The 21,641-nt window shown below is 35.3% G+C and overlaps 1 protein-coding gene across 4 annotated transcripts in view; it reads right to left on the reverse strand.

The window, feature by feature from the left end:
* Positions 1-8,591: 8,591 nt before the first annotated feature.
* The window catches only part of CNTNAP4 (contactin associated protein family member 4), a 203,801-nt gene continuing 190,751 nt past the window's right edge, over positions 8,592-21,641 (reverse strand). For 3 of the 4 annotated variants that reach the window (XM_063179795.1, XM_063179793.1, XM_063179796.1), the window contains 3 exons: positions 19,054-19,272; positions 18,613-18,684; positions 8,592-15,634 (listed from right to left, as the gene is read on the reverse strand). In XM_063179795.1, the coding sequence (XP_063035865.1) occupies positions 15,441-15,634; positions 18,613-18,684; positions 19,054-19,272 (485 nt within the window). In that variant the 3' untranslated portion in view covers positions 8,592-15,440. The remainder of the gene's footprint in view (positions 15,635-18,612; positions 18,685-19,053; positions 19,273-21,641) is intronic. The other variant, XM_063179794.1, reaches the window with a different exon arrangement.

Raw genomic sequence — 21,641 nt, forward strand, 5'->3', positions numbered from 1 at the left:
TACTTACAAGGTCTGCTCTGGGGCAGTGAATGACACTTCTGATAACAGGGAAAAGGTTCTGACTGCAAGCAAGTGAAACAGTAAGCTGAACTCCTACCTTTATCATCTCCCTCTTGTCTTGCACCATGGCATGCTACTTTGGCTTTTGCTCCTGTATATTTTAAATCTGGGGAACAGTACTGAGAAAAACACATTTTTGGTGCCATTATTTATGAGAATGCTTGCAGCACAGGCTGTACTGCTAACAACAGAAGCCCTACAAAATATGCTGCCATAGTTTTACCTTGACTGTTTTCTAGCTCTTGCTGCAATAAACCAATTCTAAATGAAAATTAAATATTATAATCATGTAACTATTATAATGTTTTATGTCTTTGTGCTACAAGTAGTCCCAGACTGTTGATATTCCTTCACAGAACAGTCACTATCTGTTTTTACATGTAGGCTTTTTCCAACTTAACCTCATAAGCTGTTTTCTACAGTTTCATTCTGTATAAGAAACAGATAAGAACCCTAATGGTGTTAAGAAACTTGAAATTTAATTAGAACTCACGCTGAGTGCTGCAGGGAAGGAATTCATTTTTCAAAAAAAGCCCTCTTTTTTGGGGCATAAGTGTGAGGCAAGGAGAGATTTCCTTTTTAAGTGATAGAAAATTACAAATCAACATGCCTGTTGTAATAACAAATATTTGTAAGTGATGAAACTGAAAGTATTTTGCCTTTGATGTAGTGAAAATGAGGAAAAATAAAAACAGAAAAGGGACAGGAAACAAGATGACTTGAATAGCTTTACGTAACATGTATATTTATAATATATATAAAATTTCTACATCTCAGTGTTGGTGAGGCCATGAAGAAACTTTGGCAATTAAGTCCTAAAGACAGACAGCTTAATGCCTTTTATAGTTTTCAAGTTTTTCTCAAAGTTGTGAACTCTTAACCTTTTTTAGATAAACCTAGAAGGGGGTTACATTTTTATTTCATTCTGTCTGTAATGTTAGTTTTTATGGTCCCTTACACTAACTTTTCCCTAAAAATCCTCTAAATAAATTTTATGACTGTGTCAACACTGATTCACAAACGACAAAATTGGCTTTCACGTTTTCTGATGCAGCGCAGATTACCTTGTGCATGTGCCTGAATGTCCAACAAACAACGTTTCATTTCTTAATGCCACATTAAAAGTGCATTAAATGTAGGGAAGCTTGATGCACAGCTTCAGGGGGCCTAATAAATAATGGCAGCAGCCACCTGGCCACCTCTCCCTCTTTTCTACCCACTGTGCCAGTTACCTGCCACCAAAGGACTCAATTTTTTTTACTGAGGTAGAAACACTCAGAAAGGCCTCAGATCCTGGAAAAGAGGTTCTTGAGGATTCCTGCTCCTACTCAGTGTTAGGGCTGCAGTAAATGTCACTACATCTGCTTCAATAATTTCATTCCAAAGTGGTTTTTTTAGCTGGTGGATGCATAAACTCCTGACAACTTCATTTTAATCCACAAAGAAGATTCCCATGTTGCAAAAATCTTAGTCTAAAGCTCCTTTTATATGTACTTCTTAGAGGCTGACAGGTTGTCTGTCAGTATAATTTCTTATGCGGTATATTTATCAAAGAAATTCACTTTTTGAACTACTGATGTCTAGTTTATGAAATTTAGAAGTTTAAATACACACATATGGTATTTGTAGGTGATCTAAGGAGAACTTTATACCATGAAAATGTGCCTTCTCTTCCTGAAGCTGAAGATTTTTACTCAAGCCTGTTTGTTCTTGCTTGCTGTCAAGTGGTTTCACCTCAGATTATAAAATGCATACATATTTCGCAAAAGATTATGAAAAAAGAGGCTTCCAGACTTTTTTCATTGCTAGCTTTCTGTATAGCTTAGCCCCCTGAATGCCATCAATTTGACTCTCATTACTTTTGTTGGCTTAGAAATGAATAACATTCTAGTGAATTATAAGGAACTGAGAGAGAGAGAGAGAGGTGAGTAAAACCTTTTCACCTCTGTCCAAAGAAACAAACACAATTGCCTAAAAAGTATTTTTGCTTTTGTTCCTTATTTTCCTCACTTCAGACTCTTTATTTCCTTTCAAACGTTATTTCTGAGAAACAGAAAACCTCATAGTCCATCTGAAGCAACAATAAATAGACAGAAATCTGTAAAGAGAAATAAAAAATGACAGTCCCATGAACAATACTTATCTAATTGTAGTCATCCATATCTGATCCAGAAGTTGAACTTAATTTTTTTAATAAGAGTATTAAAGGGATGCTTTCTAAAAAAGATTAAAATCTGTGTTAATAAAAACTTTACCTCTTTACCTACTGAAAACCCCCATGATATTATTCTTCTACAATCATTGAAAAGTAATGTGGAAGAACAGATTTTACTTTGTAGCAACTGTCTTATATTTTCTTCAGTGGAAAAATTTTTAATCTAAAGTTTATGTGGAATTCTTTTCCAAAGCTAAAGAGGTTTTTCTGTAGATTCAAGAATTGAAGGTGTAGAGATGCCCTATGTATTTCGCTATGTCCTCAGTATATCTTAGGGCTTAGAAATGTCATGTGAGCAAAGAATTTTGAAATCACTGTAATAATAAGTATCCAGACAAAAAAATTGAACAAATTTAAATAATTTAAAGTATTAAAAACCTAAAAAGGTAAGACAAATACACAAGGCAATAAAAATGAGTTAGATCTTTACTAGCAATACTTGTCAATTTAATGTGTTCACCCTTCGTTAGCCATGCACTATAATAAAGACCTCCTGTATTTTCACTGCTCTTGGTTATATATTCACCACCTTGAAAAGGAAGAATCCACGTGAGCTGTTTTTGCCTTCCTTCTCTTCCCCTGATTGTGCAGATGGCCAGAAAAACTTTTCAAATAAAAAGGCAAGGTGCTGAGGGCTTGAGCACTGGCATTCTGAACTGGCTTCCCTGTCTGGCCCTGCTTGGTACGACATGAATAAGACTTCAGTTTGCCTTCACCAGTGCTTTCACCTGGGAGCACTTCCAAAGAGCATTGCCAACAGGTCTCAGAACATGCCCACAGGCAAGGTCAGCTCCTAAGGGCAATAACTGCCTGTCAGCTACATTAGGAATAGAAAACCATTATTATAGAAGGTAGAAGAGCTAACCTAGCAATGCAGTATTTGAAAAATGTAAATTTCTTGCACATTTAATAAATTATCCAAAAACTTTGTATGACAGATACCCTTTTATGTAATATGCAAGTGCACAATCAACTTAGGAATGATTGTTACACTATTTTTCTTTTAAAAAATTACTTTCGGAAATATATATCTGAAAATAAAAGCACAGGATGAAACAACATCTGTGGTCTGCATTAAAAAATCAAGAACAACTGATATCAGTGCACTAGCAACAACAGCTTTGCCATTGATGGTTTCTTGATGGTTTTATCTTTCATTCATAGAGAAGACATAAAAACTCTATATCCCAGAATGATTATTCTAGTGCATTTCAGGGAAACAAATACTGGATGAAAAAGGGAAATATATGAGTAAGAATTCATTCTCCTACATATTGATTGACACAGCCTGAAGAAAGTAGGCCATGAGTGTAATTATTCTATATGAAGTGCTCTCATTATAACCCTGAGTTCCCATAGATCCCTTTCAGTATTTCTTGGTATACACTGTTGTCAAAGGATCAAATTCACTGACGAGTCACTCTATCATTCTGAGAAAGTGAAAAATATAGACAAATACATGCAGAAAGCACAAAAATGTATTTTTAATACCATTTCCTGCTGTTTAAAGAACTGTGGCTAAGGACAGTCTTTTAATTTAATAATATAAAAAGCATTACCAGAATTTTAATTAGAACCAGGTATAGAATAAAGGGTTTCTTTTCTTTTTTTAAAACTTTATATTTGAAAATATCATACGGCAGGGGATACAATCCAATTACACCTCCTATTTATTGAATTACAGGTGATTCATATATAAGAAAAATTAAGTAAAGTATTGTTCTGTGTGGAGGCATATTGAACTGCTGGTTGAAGAGAAGAAATGGAGTAATGGGATCAACTTCTAGCCCTGTCAGTTTTCCTGTGTTTTGGTCAATTCATTTACTCTGTCTGTTTCTGTCACTGAGTAGATACTGTTCAAGATTCTTTCAATTTAATACTGTACATCTACATATGTGTATAGTTTTCCATTACTGCAATGAGGTCATTGTTTAAGTTAAAATCTCTTGACACCTTTAAGATGAAAATATTAATGTTGATATTTTGGATTTTCAGACGGATTATAGGCAATAAAAAAACAACAAAAAACAGACCCGAACAATAAAAATCCAGGAAAAATGATGTATTAAATAAGGAATACACAGTCTAGGGAAATGCACAGTTAAAATTGTTAAGCCACCAGATACACTAATCTTCTAAGCTCTGCATGTAAATCAACTGGAAGCTATTTATACTGTATCAGATAGTTTGCATTTCTCCTGCGGAAGTTTTTTAAAAGAAGTGTTGTGACTGAAAGTTTACAATAATTATCAAAAGAAAAAAGAAAAAAGGATAGAATCTTGAAACTTTTTAGTGTTCCAACTTGTTTAAGGTTTTTGTTGTTTGACTTGATATTACTGAGTGTATCCTAAGGACACGTAGATATTTGACAATATATTATCACATATTGCTCTGATTATTTTTAACAGGGCTTTCTCTTAGTTTTTAATTCACTTTTTCTTTTATTCTAGAACATATAATTTTTCAGTATGTTGAAACAATGTCATTTTGTTATCATATATCAAAATTTGATATATGAAATGCATTCACAAACTAATTCAATCAAGACCTTACAGCAAGATGAACATTTGTATAATTTATACTGAAAAGAAACAGTACTGTGTGATATACTTTGATTTGTCATTGCTGTAATTCTATTTTATTAGCTACCATTTAAGGAGAATCTGACATCTAGAACTTACATAAAGAAAAGAGCTAGTGGTCATTTGACTAATGCTGTTCCCTATACCTCCTGGAGCCTCACCACTTCTAGTACCAAGCTCCCTCTAAATAAAAGTCAGAGATGTGATCACAGTCAGAATAAAACCAGAATATTATTGTTCACTCAACAATTGATCTACACACACACACACACACACACACACACACACACACACAGAGAGCATACAGACAACTGCAAAAACGTAATGACGGCTGAATCTCTTTTTATAGCATTTCCTGAAACACTTTTTACATAGCCTAGTCAGATATTTATGTAGGCTTTGATTACAATAAATTAAGTGTTGTCATTTTGAGTAAAAGACATATGAATGAAGAAATTCAACTGATGAACCGTGCTTATTATGTCAATGGTGTGCTTATCAGAACATCCAATCAATGTGATAAGTTTTTAGACACAAACTCCATTTGTGGAAAGAAATAGGCTCATGCCTCAGTATACGCCGTGGTAATCCATCTGGAAAGTAACTTTTGAGAAAATTACCTGTGAGTCCTGGTGGAACAAGGTTGAACATAAATCAGCAATGCGCCCTCGCTGCAGGGAAGCCCAGTGGTATCCTGGCTGAAATAAACAAAGCACTGACAGCAGGTTGAGAGAGCTGATCCTGCCTCCTCTCCTCAGCACTAGAGAGACTCGGAAAGGGCCACAAAATTATCAAGGCATTGGTGGTCTCTCCCTTGAACGAGGACTAAGAGTAATGGGACTGTTCAGCCTGGCAAAGAGAATACTGAGGGGAATTCATGCATGAGCATAAACGAGTGAAGGGCAGGTGTAAAGAAGGCTCTGTCCATTGCTGCTCAGTGATAGAACAAGAGACAGTGGGCATAAATAGATATAACGCATACTCTTCCAGAATGTCAACGAAACACTTTTTTACTGTGAGGGTGACTTATCACTGACAGATGTTACTGAAAGAGATTGTCAAGTCTCCATCCTTAGCTACTTTTAAAAGCTATCTTGTCTTGTTTCCAGGCAATTTCTTATGGGTGGCCCAGCCTGAGTAGGGAAATTGGATCAGATGACCCCTAAAGCTCCCTTCCATTCTATGATTCTGTGAACTGAAAGTTTAGTAATTTTGTTTAGAGCACTGAACACATAGCTGGCCCCTGAATCAACACAAATGTTTTTGAAGAGCTTGCTTACCCTAACTGAGGGAGGAGGACGGACTTCTGCCACATGTTCTTAAGGCATTACAAGGTCTTATTTTACCTCATATTTCTGTCTCTGACAGATATTGCCTGATGTTTGTCCTCTGGAGCAAGCAAAAATGGTTTGAGTGAGATGTCTTGGTTCTCAGCAGGAGGGAAGTAGTTAGTGAGGTATAAAGTTTGTTGACCTAACCCAATGGATAGAGAGCAATATGCAAGGGATTTCTTAGATAATAACTATGCCATGCTGGAAATTTGACGTTGGTATTATTTAAGATTTTTTTTATTATAACTTCCTTCCAATTGCACTTTTCTTAATGTATCACATGCCCTGGTGAGGCTGTATTGCATCATTGTTCTGACATTGTCAATTACACAGGGAAAGAACTGTGCTCATATGATGTATGGGGGTCCTAATTTTTTTATTGTTTCCAGAAATGCCTTCAAGAGGGTACCAAAGGTCATGTTGCTATGGAGTTTTTTCCTGCTAACAAGAGAAGAACCCATCAGCTCCTTTTCCTCCTTTGCACCATCCTCTTCAGCTCCCTGGACAGAGCAGGTCACTGTCAGCCCTCTCCCTGCAGACAGCCCATCAGCTTGTGTGTCTCCTTTCTCAGGCCTGAGCAAAAGTGGCTACCCTTGACCCTCTTATTCTTTTTATTGAGTGCGGAACAAGAAAAGCTTCTAGGTGAGGTATGTCCCTATGTGTCTTCTGCAGGTGACCCTGCAGCATAGTGTCTTGTACAAACAGCAGCATGCATGCTTCCACCCAGATTCAAGCTGGCCCTGGAACTGCAGAGAATGGCTGATGATGTTTGGTCAGCCAGACCTTGGATCACACTCTCCTTGGGAGACCTTGGCATCAAAGATGGGCGACAGAAGCTTTTCCCATGAATTCATCTCAGGAAAACCATTTGGAGAGACACAATTCATCAAAATAGACACAAAACAGACAAGTGAGTTGGCAGTGCAGACAGCTTTTTTGAGCTAACTCAAGGTACAAAAGACACCTTATGATAGGCAAAGCATCTACCTTTTATGTAATTACAACTACAGATTCTCCACTAGATATATGATTATAAGCAAAACATAAGGAAATTCCTAGATGAATTTTAAAAGGCCAGTGTGAAACAGTAAGGCATATTTGCTGCAAGCATGTTAAGTTTTTAAGTATGTTACAGCATGCCATAGATTCTAAGGTGAATTTGGTAGTGGTGAAATGACTCTTAATGACTAGTAGGTGTTAGAGTGGGAAGGCAGGTACTGTACAAGGGCAGCGTTACTGCCATAATATGGATTATTCGACTCATCTAAAAAGCATTTCTTTTCTCAAATGTAGCACTTAACCATTCTAGAATACTGAATAACAAGCATTTACTAATGCTTTCCTAATTAGTTTCTAACTACATAGGTTTGCTTGTAATGATAAAATAATACTGCGAAGGGAACTCTAGACACTCAAAGATCTTCCTGTTTCAGGGGGCTGTTAATTATTATTATTTTTCATGGAGAATGTACCAGATATAGAGAGAATGTACATAATAAGCATTTCATGCTGTGCTTAATTTACATATTGGAGTACTTTACTGAGGCAAACAGACATCTAAATATCAGCTTGAAACTAAAATTGTTTAGTTTGTTTCTACAAAATAAATAATTTAAATTTTATATGCTTAATGACATGATCCCAAACAAGCACTTCATATGAACTGAAAAATATCTGTACAAGTATATATCATAAAAGCAAAATTTCAGAACTTTATAAAAAGTTTTATCAACAAATTCCTGCTCTATATTCCTCTATATTCTCCTCCTTTTCTATGAATTTTGTCCTTTTATTGGTATTATGACTTCTGGGAATACATAAAAAAATCCCTCACAGTACACTCTCTAAAAATAGATGAACTTTTGTAAATGTGTCATGTAAAGGAATATAAGAAACATTAAAAAAACACCTATTCCAAACTTAACTGCTAATTTCCAGTAGGATTTATCTGTAAAAAAACTGAAGCACAGAATTTGCATGCTTATGACAAGAATTACTGAAAAATTACTTTAAATCATATGAATATATTTGGAATCTGAATATCAAAGCAGAAAAATCATAGCAATGCAACACCAATAACTTAAGTGTGAGTTGATTTACAGATCAGGACACTAAACAATCCGGTTGAATTTTAATTTCATGGGGTGCATTTGCTGTGCAAAAATAAGATCCTTTATGCTTTTTAGTTGAAACACCATAGCTGGAAAAGTATTTCCTGTTCCTATATGTAAATATGAAAGCATTTCACACATAAAGTTTTTGAACTGCCACAGCAAAGGGACCATGGCTGAATGGTGAGATTTAAACCTCTATTTCTAGTGTCATTGAGCGCAACAGAGAAAAAAAAAATACACCACATAAAGAATGTTTAATAATACTTTTAATTAAAAATAGAGAGGATATTCCTTGGGGCTGCAACTACTGAAATATTATTAATGTTTTCTTACCAAGTCTAAAGTTTTTAAATTAAATATTAACATTGTATAGGACCCTTTTGAAATAATTTATTCACAAACAGGATGGGATTTCACTAAAAGGGGCAAAGCCTTTTCTGTTTACTGTGAATGTGTTTGGATGGTGTGGGTAACCAACAAAAAAATACCCCAAAACCCATAAAAGAACCAAAGACCACATCAGTATATGTTTACTATTAGATTTGCTGCTTCATAAAGAATACACAATATTATTTTATGTTGATAAGGAGTGTTTCTATCAGCAAAAGATTTAAAGGTATTAGAAAACAGTAGATTTTTTATCCTGTTACCTAGAAAATAAGATATGGCATGCTTAGCAGTTACTCATGGCTAGAAGAGTGACTCTGTAGTAACTAAAAAATAGCAGAAAATGAGATTAATGAAGCTGATCAAGCTACTAAGAACACTAAAACATTGACACATGATACTCCTTTTGATGACATGATCAATTAGTAGGAAACATTTTGTAAGAATGTAGATGTGCGGCTGTAATTCCTGCTTTGTGTTTATCTGTATAAAACCTGTCTTGTTTACTTCAAGTATCTCCCATCTATTTGGATGAAAGTGTTCTGGGCTCTAATTTTCTGATACAAGAAGACAAGCAATCAAATCTATATTACACCAAGTAGTCCAAGGTCTGTTTTTCTACTCTTTATTCATGAGTTACTCTGTGCATAAAAGAACAGGAAAATGCTATTATTTCTGACTGAAAGAAACAGGACCATGTCCTGAATTAAATGTATTAAAACAAATACAGATAATTAATATTAGTTACCATATCATTTTTTGCTAAATAAAAGATAGGATCTTATTTCTATTATCATGCTGTCTATTTACATAAAAGCTTTCATCCTCTAAGGGCTTCACAAATATTAATTAAGCAAGTTACTCAAAACTTCAGAGTATTCTTTGCATTGCATAAATTGAGTGTTAAGGTCAATGGCTTTTTTCAAGGCCATACAGTTAAGGGTGGGGTAGATATTCTTGGGCTTCTCAGAGTTCAGCCCACAAACTGTAGAGAAGTCTGCTGAAATTCTGTCAATTACTTAAATAGTTTATAGGCAGGTGTGCATCCTGAATTTGTAGTACGTAGTGAGGGATGTCCTGCAGATTTCCTGGTTCTAATCCAGACTTTGTGATGGCTGCTTTTAGATAAATTAACATTGGTCTTATAAATTGCTTGCAAGGCACTGTTGCTTTCGGGAAAAATAAACCATCAGCACAGACTCAAAAACTTTGCATTGTACTTGCATTAGGATCTTGCATGTATCAGTATGCTAAAGACAAAAATACTGTGCTGTGCTAAAAAGTGTAACATATAAAGATTACCAGGCCCTATCTGTTATCAGCTGGTTTGTAGAAGAATATAAGCATTATTTTAATATTTCTTTTTATGTTATTATCACTAGGTTTCTGATGACAAATTCACAGTGATGAAATCCGGTTCAACTAATTGACAATTTATTGTCAATTTTCTTGGACTTCAGAATGATTCTGAGTATCTGTTTCTCCTCTGCAGATTTAGGAATCTTTTTTTTATGCCCACTGTCTCACCTAATCTAAAGGCATGAGCCCTGGTGCTAAATAAAACAGGTGACTGACTGGGAGAAGTACACTTCAACTGAATTGGTAAAGGACAGGGATTACTAATGAATTAGAACTTTTTTACCACACACAGTACACAGTAGCTTAAATATGATGATCAATGTTGTGATTTGTGTATGAGTGTATGAAATTTATTTTGATATCAGTCAAATAATTTCTCAAGCCCTAGATGTAACTAAAAAACAATTTTAAAAAATCCCTGTATGTGTGTGAGGGATGCTGCAACCTTTTTTATCAGAAGCCTGGGTGTCTACTTCTTACAGGCCTTATTTTTTGCCCCCTTGAAAAACCTCTGAAAATCTCAGCTATTTCTTGAAATAGTTTGAATATTTCCAAACATAGGGAGTGTGGGGAGTATGGGGAGTTCTGCACTCTGGACGTTTCTTCAACATTTGACATAACACAAAGAAAATTATAAAATTTAAAGAATCTTAGAACTGACATCATAGCCCATCTACATGCATGTGTGTGTGCGTGTTTCTACACACACGTTTCCTCAGAGGCTGGAGTTGATTTTTACTGTGGATTTAGCATTCTATTTAATAAGTGTTTCAGGAATGATTTATTCAGTGCTATTTCTACAAAATGTTAGAAACATCAACATTTCATAATGCATCAGAAATTCATGTAAATTTAAGTGAGATTTTATGTCAGTGTTTGGTATAAGGGCATCCATCTCTTTGCAATGATATTGTGATGCCTGATTCCTTTCTAAGAAACGGGAAGAGCAAAGATTAAGAGGTTTAGGGAATGTATCCAAAGAGTAGTGCCAGTTTTTGTGCCAGCTCAAAAATTTTGAGTGCCAGCTCAAAAATTACTTCTCAGACAGTCCTTCAAGAATAAAGATGAGTATGACTTCTTAGCAAAGCACAGTCTATGAACATCTTTGCGGTTTTGTTTCGGTTTCTCAAATTAGCAGCTTCAGAATTTCTGTACTTAAACTCACTAAATCTTTGTCTTACCACCACCGCCAAAAGGCCTTAGGAGAAGGTTCTAAATAGAGGAAGTTTAAAGGGTACGTCCCTTCTGTTCTGTATTATTTTAAACATGTTGTTGTTTGCATTGAAAGCAAAAACAACACTGAAACTACTTCCATAGATTTACATGTGTATATTTTCAGTCAACACTAGTTTCTGAGAGATTTTTTACTGTTATTTTTGTGCATTTGGTAATGCACAATCTCATTAAATGTTCAGGAACGCTAAGGAATTACTATAATTTCGGCTGCAGAATTAGGTGCTCAATCTGCAAAAAATTATGTCACGTTTCTGCATATTTACTCCAGAGAATGTGCATTGCACTCAGAGACTAGGGCACAAGCTTTTTCAGAATTAGGTTTTCTGACTCTGGAAATATTTTTTCTGTTACAAAGAACATTCTTTTCCTGTAGCATAACACAGCTTATGCACTTATATCTCTGCCTTGGGTGCAAACAACTACAATTGCTTCTAAAAGTAACTACTTTTTTTTCAAAATGATAGTTTCTTATCAATTCCCTGCTAAGTTGCAATAGTTGCATGTTCTGAATTTATGCAGGGGCTTCCTTAAAGAAATTTTGCCTTTTACATGCCTTTTTTCTTGTACATCGCTGCCATGAATAACAATATTGTAAATTTATTTTGATTGTGACTACATTTCATGTTAAGTTGTGTACTTGTTTTATAACATATTCTTCATTCACACAACAGTGGATGTATTGGAAAATGTTTTCCCAAAACCTAAATAAATCATATTTATATGCTAAATGTTGAGTACATACATAATTATAAGCCCTTTATAGCTGGAGCCCACACAAAGCTTTAAAAATGTACCAGCATACATGCTGCTATTTATTTTGGTATGTACTTAAGAAAAAATATATTTGCCATGGAAAATGTGTCAATGCATAGCAAATTTGTCACATTAGTGCTCCAAAGTATCTATAAATAACCACACTCACCAATATATTATGTGCACTTCTACATATATTTACTGTTGAAAAAAAAAATCAGTATATTGTTGCCAGTTTTAAACTTTTTAATACAAATTCTTTTAAAAAATATTTTCCTCACTTTATTTTAAAAAGTCTTTATTAACAGTGAGGTGAAAATCACACAATGGAATAGAGAATCAAAAAGGGACAGCACAATGTTCCATGACATTTTAGCGCACTTCGGTGCCACCATTTTTTTATCCCCATAGAAATGCAGCAAGTAATGAAAAATGCTGCTTCATTGATTTCAAACATGTATATTTTAGATAAAGGTGACAAACATATGATCACTGTTCCTACAGATGAAAATGGGCATTTGCATCTTCAGGGAGACGTAACTGATTTATTCTACAAATCTACAGATGTTCATTCAACAAAATCCATATATCTTTTCCCTCTTAGAATCCCTCACAAAATAAAATGCCTTAAAAGAAGTCTTTGAATGAAATAGTGCACCACTCATACAGGCATTTTTATCCTCCTCTGCCTTTTCATCTAGTCTGTGAAATAGGGATTTTACTAAGCTTTCCTGCTCCTTTTAAAAGTTCTGAGGAATAGGGAAAGTATTCATTTGGAACAAAGTAAAGTAAGGAAAGAGAACTTTCTCTCCATGAAGACACACAATAAAACTTTACATAGCAATAAAACCAAGAGCAAGTGATTGAAAAGTTAGGTTTACATTCTTCCAACTTGTCTTGTTGTGGGTAAAATTTAGGCTTTCTTAGGTTTATATGAGTAACTCTCTTATGAGAGTTAAGATAAAAGAGAACCTCTCTTTTATTATTCAATCAAAATATCTGCTTTGGTGTACTATAATAATCATCTTATAGGTTTTGTCCCCACATTGTTACTACATCCCACAAGGCTAAAAAATGGAGTTGACTGGGACACACCCCTGCAGGTGACACTGTTGATATAAGTGGCACTAAGAGGTGGACACCTACATGTCTATGGCAGAAAGGGAAAACCTCCTGAAATGCAGAGGCTTTGGTTGCAGAGAAGTCCGTAAGAGGGCTCCTCCTGAATTTAATGCAATTTAGGACACAGCCTCAAAAAGGAGTCATAATTTTCACTTCAAAGTAAGTAGATGAGAAGGTTCAGACTAGTAAACTTCGTAATTCAAAGTCTTCTTGTCATGGCTCATGTGAGGCTTTCACCTCCACCACTACCACTCTCCACCCACAAACAGGATATTTTCATGATATTTTATTAAGACTAGTCCAGTGATCTGGCCTTCCTAAAGGGGACTTCTTACCATGAAGCAAACTGTATGAAATCCACAACATGGATACAGTTCTTGATCCTGGGTCCTCAGCCTGATTAATCTATCAGAGATGCAAACAGAATTGCAAAAATGAAAACAAGAAAGCACTACATGTTAATCTGAACAATTTATGACTGCAGAGCATCCAGGCAACCCAAAAAAGGAAATAATTTTTTCCTAAAAATTAAGTAAATCTGTATAGAAGGAAGGAGAAAGGAATGGTAGAATTCTGAAAAAAGAAAGTAAAGACTGATGGAAGAAAATAAGTTTTAAATTAAAACATCTGCTGGATATTTATATTTACAATTACTATCTATGTAAAGAAATTTACATATAAAGGGTTTTGGCATACCATGTCAGTTTTCCATGTTTTTATAAAGTTGTTGGGCACCTATGATAAACATTTTCTAAACTGCACAATCTAGGGTCTAGCTTTGATTCTTTGAATAAAAAACAATGACTGTTCTCACTGCTTTCAGTGGGAGTAGATATAAATAAATTTGGAAGATATTTAAATTTCCATCTCAAGTCTACAAGGTCATAGAAATCCTGTTTGTTTTCTCAAATCCAAGCTCCAGACACCCAGTCATCTGACTGGAGAAAACCAAAAAATGCTTTGCATGGGTCAGTTACCTAAACATTGTCATCTAATGCCACTTATAATGCCTTCTACCAAAACACACATACCTTCTGTAGAATCTGACATTCACATCAGGCCACATGGGTATTTCAGATACCCTATGGTGTCTGAAGTGACCTTACAATCTTTTTTTTAGAAAACTTAAACCTAGCCTTCATATCTAACAATTTGTTTGTGCAATATAAATAGCTTTCACTTACTCTGTCAGCATAGTAAGCACCTTTTTAATTTTGAGTGGTGTAATCAGACCTTTTCTCACAGAGGTATTGCAGGTACTATTAAGAGTGCAGAATGAAAGTGTTCATGTGTTCACTGTATAATTTCTATAACATTGAAAAAAATTAGACTTGAGGTCTGGAGCAAATGATAGATAAAACAGTTTCAGAGAATACAACCCGATTAGAGCACTGAGCATTACTTCTTGACAGAAGCATTATCACTAATTTCTAGGGACAGTAACCCTGACCATCTTTTGTTGTTTTAACTTTTGATAAATTAACTATTGTTATCTTTTACTTGATCTTTCTAAGCAAAGGTCTTGCCTTTTCCTCCCAGTTTTATTCAAAATGCCCAGAATGTGCATGAGTCTCTCGGTGCCATCACCTGACCATAAATGAAAATCTACAGCAAAAGAGATTTTAAAATATTTCAACCCACTGTACACTCTTCAGTTCTGCTAAGCCCGACAAAAGGAAGGGATAATGAAGATATCAGTCATATCCCAGGGGGAAAAAATACAGTTTGTTCTGGACATCAAATGCCATGGCTCACAAGCAGATGCTGACACCAGCCAACAGCAGCTCAAAAGGCATTTTCAGTTTGAGGAAGTAAGACGGATCACCATAATGCAGCACAGCAGAATTTCTTTAGTAACACAAAGTATTAGAATCTACCTTTCACCTTGAACAAAAAAATCATCAATCAAATTTTAAAGAAAAGGATAGGAATAAATTCATAACAATTTTCCCATTCAAAAATCATATTCAGTGTGTACATTAAAATTCATTTGTAGAAGGTCACATTAGAACAGTCGGAAACTACCAACAATGAAATTGGTTACAATATCTAATTCACTGTTACATAAAATGCATTTACGGTATAATAGCTAAGGAATGCATGTAATTTAAAGAGGCCCGCTACAGCAATCACCGAGACTGAACATATCAAGTATAGTAAGTCTCAAATCCATTGCATTTAGAGTAGTGTGCAAGAACATTTTCTGCCCAGTGAGAGCCCCCTGGCTTAGCAAAAAGTCAGACTGTCACATCATTATATTAGATTATGTCATTAATGACAATCAGAAGAAGTATTCCTTTTGATTTTCATTGGCTGTGTTTTGCATGCTGAGCTCACTTTTCAATGCAGATTCAGCACTGTCTTCGTTTTCAGATCCTTTTGCCTCATTTTTTGAGTATATTCCTTTTTTTTTATAAATGCGTATGGCTATGGCCGTGATGCAAAGCAGGATGAATATGACAACTGCTATCACACCTACAAAAGGAAAAGAGAAAAAAAGTAATGAGAAAGGACAGACAAATAATAACACGTAAGCCAGAGAGCAGGACGAAGAAGGAATGACTACATCACATAATGGAAGGGCTTACAGGAAAGCCTGGGAAATGAGAAGACATTGCTACTTTCAAATCACAAAGAGCACTCTAGTACAAGTTTCATAGTTATTGTTTTGAAATTTTGCACCCTATTAATAATAATATAAAATCCACAGATCATTATAATTTCTGAAATTATTGAATGGAAAACCACTAGGGGCCTTATTTTCAATAGGAGGGCTTCTTTTTCTCCTTCACTATCAGGCCCTAGATCTCTGCTGGTTCGGGAGCTCAAGCCACCGCAGACAAGGAACAGTAAGGTGAGATACTTCTCACAGAGACAGGCAGGACCTTACAGGCGGCCAGCCCATCTCCTCTCTTCCTCATTCATCCTGTCATAATGGTCTTAGGACTTTAGCTTCATGAATCAGAAGATGGGCAGGAGAGGAATTTGAGGAGATGTGAAACAGAAGGAAAATGGATCGTCTTTGTCAGTGGCAGAAAATAGGACTAGGCTGTTGGGATGGACAGAACACTAAGCAGACTGGGAAACAGCTGTAATGCAGTGCCTCAGTAGACAAAGGGACAGTCTGTTGCACAACTTGGTCACCACTGCAAGAAAAATAAAAATACCGAATCTCTTAGCACTGTAGATAAAAACAGAGCATCCAAAATTTGGTACATGCCTATTTTCTTGATCTCTACTATGAGCAGCACTGTAGGAATATAAAGGTTTTAATACAGTAAATCCTTCTCTGAGATGGACTTTGCAATCTAAGTAAACCTTGGTTTTATTTAAATTAACTAGAATAGTCATTCTTTTATTTCAATCACAGTAGATGATCTCTTTAAGGACTTTTCTATAAACTTGTTTTGTCTGAAGTAGTTGAACTGATACTTTTCTTAGTTATATTCATTTAGGGTGTTTAAATTTTGCTTAATGTTGCACAGATTGCTTTGTTTTGACTTTTAAACAAACATAGCCAGTAGAAAAATTGTGAGTGCTAAATTCTCATAATAACAAAAAAATTGTGCTGTTATTACTATCTTAAAAGGATGGTACCTACTACAGCTTGAAGTTTAAAAATGCTTTGTTGTTAGCACACTTAAAAATCCCCACGCACACTAAGTTATCTAGTACATAGTGATCTTTATGTACAGATACTTATGTAAAAAATATTAATCTTTTGAAACAGTAAATCAAGTTTTGACAAAGCTAGACATGTAAAAAACTCACTTTTGTAAAAAATGTACTTTTAAATTCTTACCTTCCTTGAAATCAATGGTACAATTCTCATGTGGTCTGTACAAAATCACTAAAGTATCACTTTACAAGCAGAGAAGTTTCTAGGCTTAATAATCTCATTTTAGTATCTTGGGTACTACTCTCTTAAAGATCACTGGTCATGCAGTGTGCTTTTGCATGCAGTGACCATAGCAGGTATCACTGTATAAATGGAAGACAAAAGTGACTAGTTCTTATCCTAACTCAACCATTCATAGACCTAAACAATTTCAACTTAAATGAAAAGCCTGGACAGTTTTGTTCTACTAAATTCCATTATTTCCTTTGTCTATGAGGCTTTAAAAAATCTTAGAAAGTAAATATTTTTAGAATTTAAAAGACAGAGGGGGTGACCTTTTTATCTCACTGCCCTGTCAAAGTATCTATGCAATTTGTAACAGAATTATATTGTCAAAACATCATCTTCAAGTTTTATTTCCTCAGCTCCTCCCAAAAGAATAAATACTCCTAGAAATTCTCACAGAGAATGATTGTCACAGGAGAAGACACTGTGCCTTGAAAGAAAATTTGAACTGACAGAGACATATACATATTTCAATGCTGGTAAAATGAGTTGGGTTTCTGATGAGGGTCCCCAACCACAAACTGCCCCTATTAAGGCTCATTTGAGTACTTCTCATTTTTGCAAAGAAACAGAACTGGTAGATTTCATGTGGGTATCCATATGAGCTGGATCCTTCATAAAGGATTCATATGAGATGGACAATCATCCAGAAAGGGATAGTGATGGAAGCTGTACATCAGGTCCCTTATCAGTCCTGTACTTTAAGCACACACATCTATTGTAAGGTTTATGCTCTGATCTGACAGGCATAAACAAAAAAGGGACTATCACCATATTCACTTTGGAAGTAAGTGAATTCTACATGGTTCTTCCTCTATTCCTCTGATTTAAAAAAAAAAAAAGTATTTTGAAAAAAAAAATTTATGAATGGTCATTTGTAGTTCTATTTTAGCCTGATAAAAATGTCCAAAAGAAATTGGAAGAAAATGAAGAAGAGATTGTATTTCAAACCAACTATAACTATTTTTGTTGTTATTATTTTAACATGCATTTTAAGCTGTAAATCAACACAAGTGAGTCTTTCCAAGAGAACATTGCCTTCTAAACAGGAAACCAGGATGAAATTTCCTCAGACTGTCAGAGGATTGATTCAAGCAGTGACACCTCATATTCCTAAGAAAAAGTCTTTCTTGTTCAGATTTATTAAAGAAGATTTTAAACATGACTTTGTAACAAGAGGTAATTTTTTGGCAAAGTCAAGAAGAAATGATGGTTCTTTCTTAAATATATGCTTTTTTTCACAAGAAATCCAAGCATTTTTTTAAGTCATAGACAAAACTATTATGCAGGTTGAAATTCTGTCCTAACTACCCTGTATTTCATCAGAATGTTTCAATATATAGCAACACAGCATAAATTTATGTAATAAGAAGAGCGTGATCAATTGCATTTGAAAACAATGCTTGACTTCTGTCTACCAAATGTAGTAAAATGAAGAGCTTTTACTTGTTTCTGTATGCACACAAAACTAAACTGACTTCAATTCATCACTGACAGATTCACAATTAGAAAGAAATGTTTCCTGTGGATTTGTTACCGTCCCTATTACCTCCAATAATTGCAGAGTCACTTCTGATTGCATTAGCTAAGGGCTTTCCCTCATCTATTGGTCCAGAGTGATCTGCAGCAGAAAAAAAAAAAAAAAAGAAAAAAAGAAAATGACAGACAAATAGAAGACTTTTTTAAAGAAATTCTCACAGTCACAGTTCATTTACAATACGGTACAGTGGCAGTAGTATGGGTCAGTAAGCATGCATAGAACATCAACGTGGATGACACTTTGCAGAGATAAAAAGAAAAATGCAAACATTCAGATGAAAAGAGAAAGGCTAGAGAAAAGGAAGTAAGTACATTTAAAAGAGAATTATTTACAAACTACTCCTGGGATGTTAACCCACATGGAAAATAAAAAGTCAGTTGTGATTCAGGTCATGAGTATTCTATTTGGATTTTGCTTCAGAGATCAGAACAAATGATAACCATATGCTACCTGCAAATGAATGGGTTGTTTCACTTGATGTTGAGTCAGCTCCAGTTAAAGTACCACAGCTGGATTCAGTGAAACGCCCTTTTACAACGACAGGGGCTGAGCTGCTGTGGTGCAGTGCAGCCTTCAAAGGAGCAATGTGGTTGAACTGCACTGAAGATAGACAGCCAACAAACCCCTGAGAGTTTGCCTTCATAGTCTCCTCATCTACATCACTGTTTTCTGTTAATCAAAAGGAACAGAACACAATTAATCATAGTGCAAATGCACAAAATAAAGTGTCAGAAGAATAAATGAATAATTAACCTGTGTTCCTCTGAGTATATCTGCATTGCAGCAACATATGTAGATTCCCTGAATCTCTTTCTTGTCTGACTTTAATGAAAAGACAGTCAGATACATTCACACCTCTCCCCTTCTTTTGGACAGATGACAGTTGCTAATTTGCTGAGGGAAATGCTTTTAAATTCTTAGAGCAAGTTCCAAAGCAAAAAGTTTCTATTGTAAATAAAGTATTTAAATTAAAATGCAACTATTTTTCATTCTGAAAAAATATAAGACTGAAGAATGAATTCCAGAAAAATGCATTTTATTGGATTTTTTCTCATAAATAAACATTTTTGGAATATATTCATTCTATAGACTCATGTATCTACTCCATTTCAGCACCATTAAGTCTGTCAAAGCACAAACCATGAAGTTCTCAGATCGTCCCATCCTGGAAATCCATCAAGATATTTTCTGTGAAATTTTAAAAAATTAATAGTATTCCAATTTACTATGCATTTTAAAACGTGATACCATAAGTGATATCACAAAGGGGAGGAAAAAAAAAGAAAGAAGATACCTCCCCACTTTTTCTCTTGAGTTACCTTTCCAAACGCTTGTGAAAAGTACTTTGCACATTAGAACTCTCAGTTAATTCACCTGTAGTGCTCACTAAAGCACCACTTTTGATACAGAAAACAAACAGTTTATTTACCCTGACAGTTCCAATTTTAGCAAAAACTCTGGAAGTACTAGTTATAAAAGGAGAACTCAAAAGGGAAGTAAATTTGCAAATAAAAAAGGAATTTCATCTCAATTTTCACTTCCAACATGTCATGGAACCCACAAATGAACTTGCGACCTTTACAATAACCACCATAATAACTTTAAGCTTTACAGTGCACTGCTCAATAAAATTTAGGTTAATAGCAAAAAATGGGATAGAGTGTTCAGGTAGAATATTGCAAAAAAGCAGAGTAGCATTTTCTTCAACTAATCTCTGCTTATTGCAGTGATGATGGACTATGAGATAGAAGGGTGTCAGACAAAAGTCTGCTCACCTACACTGATGGATTACATAAGATGTTTAACTGTCTGTGCTTTCTTTGCAGCTGTTTTCAATATTTGCCTCTATGCACTGAAAGATCTGCTAGGATGGGATATTTTAAGAAGAAGATTAACAATGAAGTGGCAAGAAAGCTTTTCACAAACCCTCTGTGATAAAAATATATACCTCTAAATATGCGTCAGATTGAAAACCTCAAGAGGAGAGTGGTTTCTATTATTTTTTAGTTCCTATACAAATCCTTTACTAAACTACATATAATAGGAAAGGAAATAAATGAATCCTTTGATTTCACTTGACTTCTTAACTAGAAAATATTGCTAGATAAAGTAAGGTTTTAGAATGGATGGGGCAATTTCCTCCTAAAGTAAAATTTAAGTGACTGAAAGTGGCACTCAAAAACACTCACAGGTTGTTTATTGTATGTTACAGTAAACTGAAGTTATGCACCCTTAAATCTTGGGGGTTAGGTTTATTTCCTTTTGCTACTTTTTACTTCAAAGTAAATGTACCTAACCACCAACACTTCAAAGAGTTGAAGTGGTCAAGCAGAAAGTCAGCAGACATACAGCTCCTATCAGAATATTTTAAGACAAGAACTGTGACGTCTTCTAATAGCTTTATGTCTTATATTACATCACCCAAAACTGCACACCTTGAGGTGAGGCCATCCCAGGGCAATGCCCTCCCTTGCCCAGCTGTGATGCTGTGCCTGATGCACCCCAGGGCAGGGCTGGCCCTCCTGGCTGCCAGGGCACTGCTGGCTCATGATCAACATGTCATTGACCAGGACACCCAGGTCCCTTTCTGCAGTGCTGCTTTCCAACATCTCATTCCCATTATGTCCTTACATACAGCTACAGACTCTGGAAACTGTCTTCATTAAACTTCATACAGCTGGCAACTGCCCAGCCCTCTAATTTGTTTCTGTCTCTCTGCAGGGCCTCTCTGCCTTCAAGGGAGTCAATAGTTCCTTTTAATTTAGTATCATTGTCAAACTTACTGTACCTTCAAGTCCTGCATCCAAGTCATTTCTCGAGATGTTGAAGAGCAGAGGGCTGAGCTTGGAGCCTGGTGGAACCCCACCAGTGACAGGTGATGTCACCCCATTCACTGTAACCCTTTGTGCTTGACCTGTTAGCTAGCTGCTCACTAACCACATGATGTGCTTATCCAACTGTGGGCTGGACATTTTGTCCAGAAGGATCCTGCGAGAGACAGCTTCAAAAGATTTATTGAAAAGGATTATGTCAAATGG

This window comes from Melospiza melodia, chromosome Z (genome assembly GCF_035770615.1).
Source record: "Melospiza melodia melodia isolate bMelMel2 chromosome Z, bMelMel2.pri, whole genome shotgun sequence".
NCBI lineage: Eukaryota > Metazoa > Chordata > Aves > Passeriformes > Passerellidae > Melospiza > Melospiza melodia.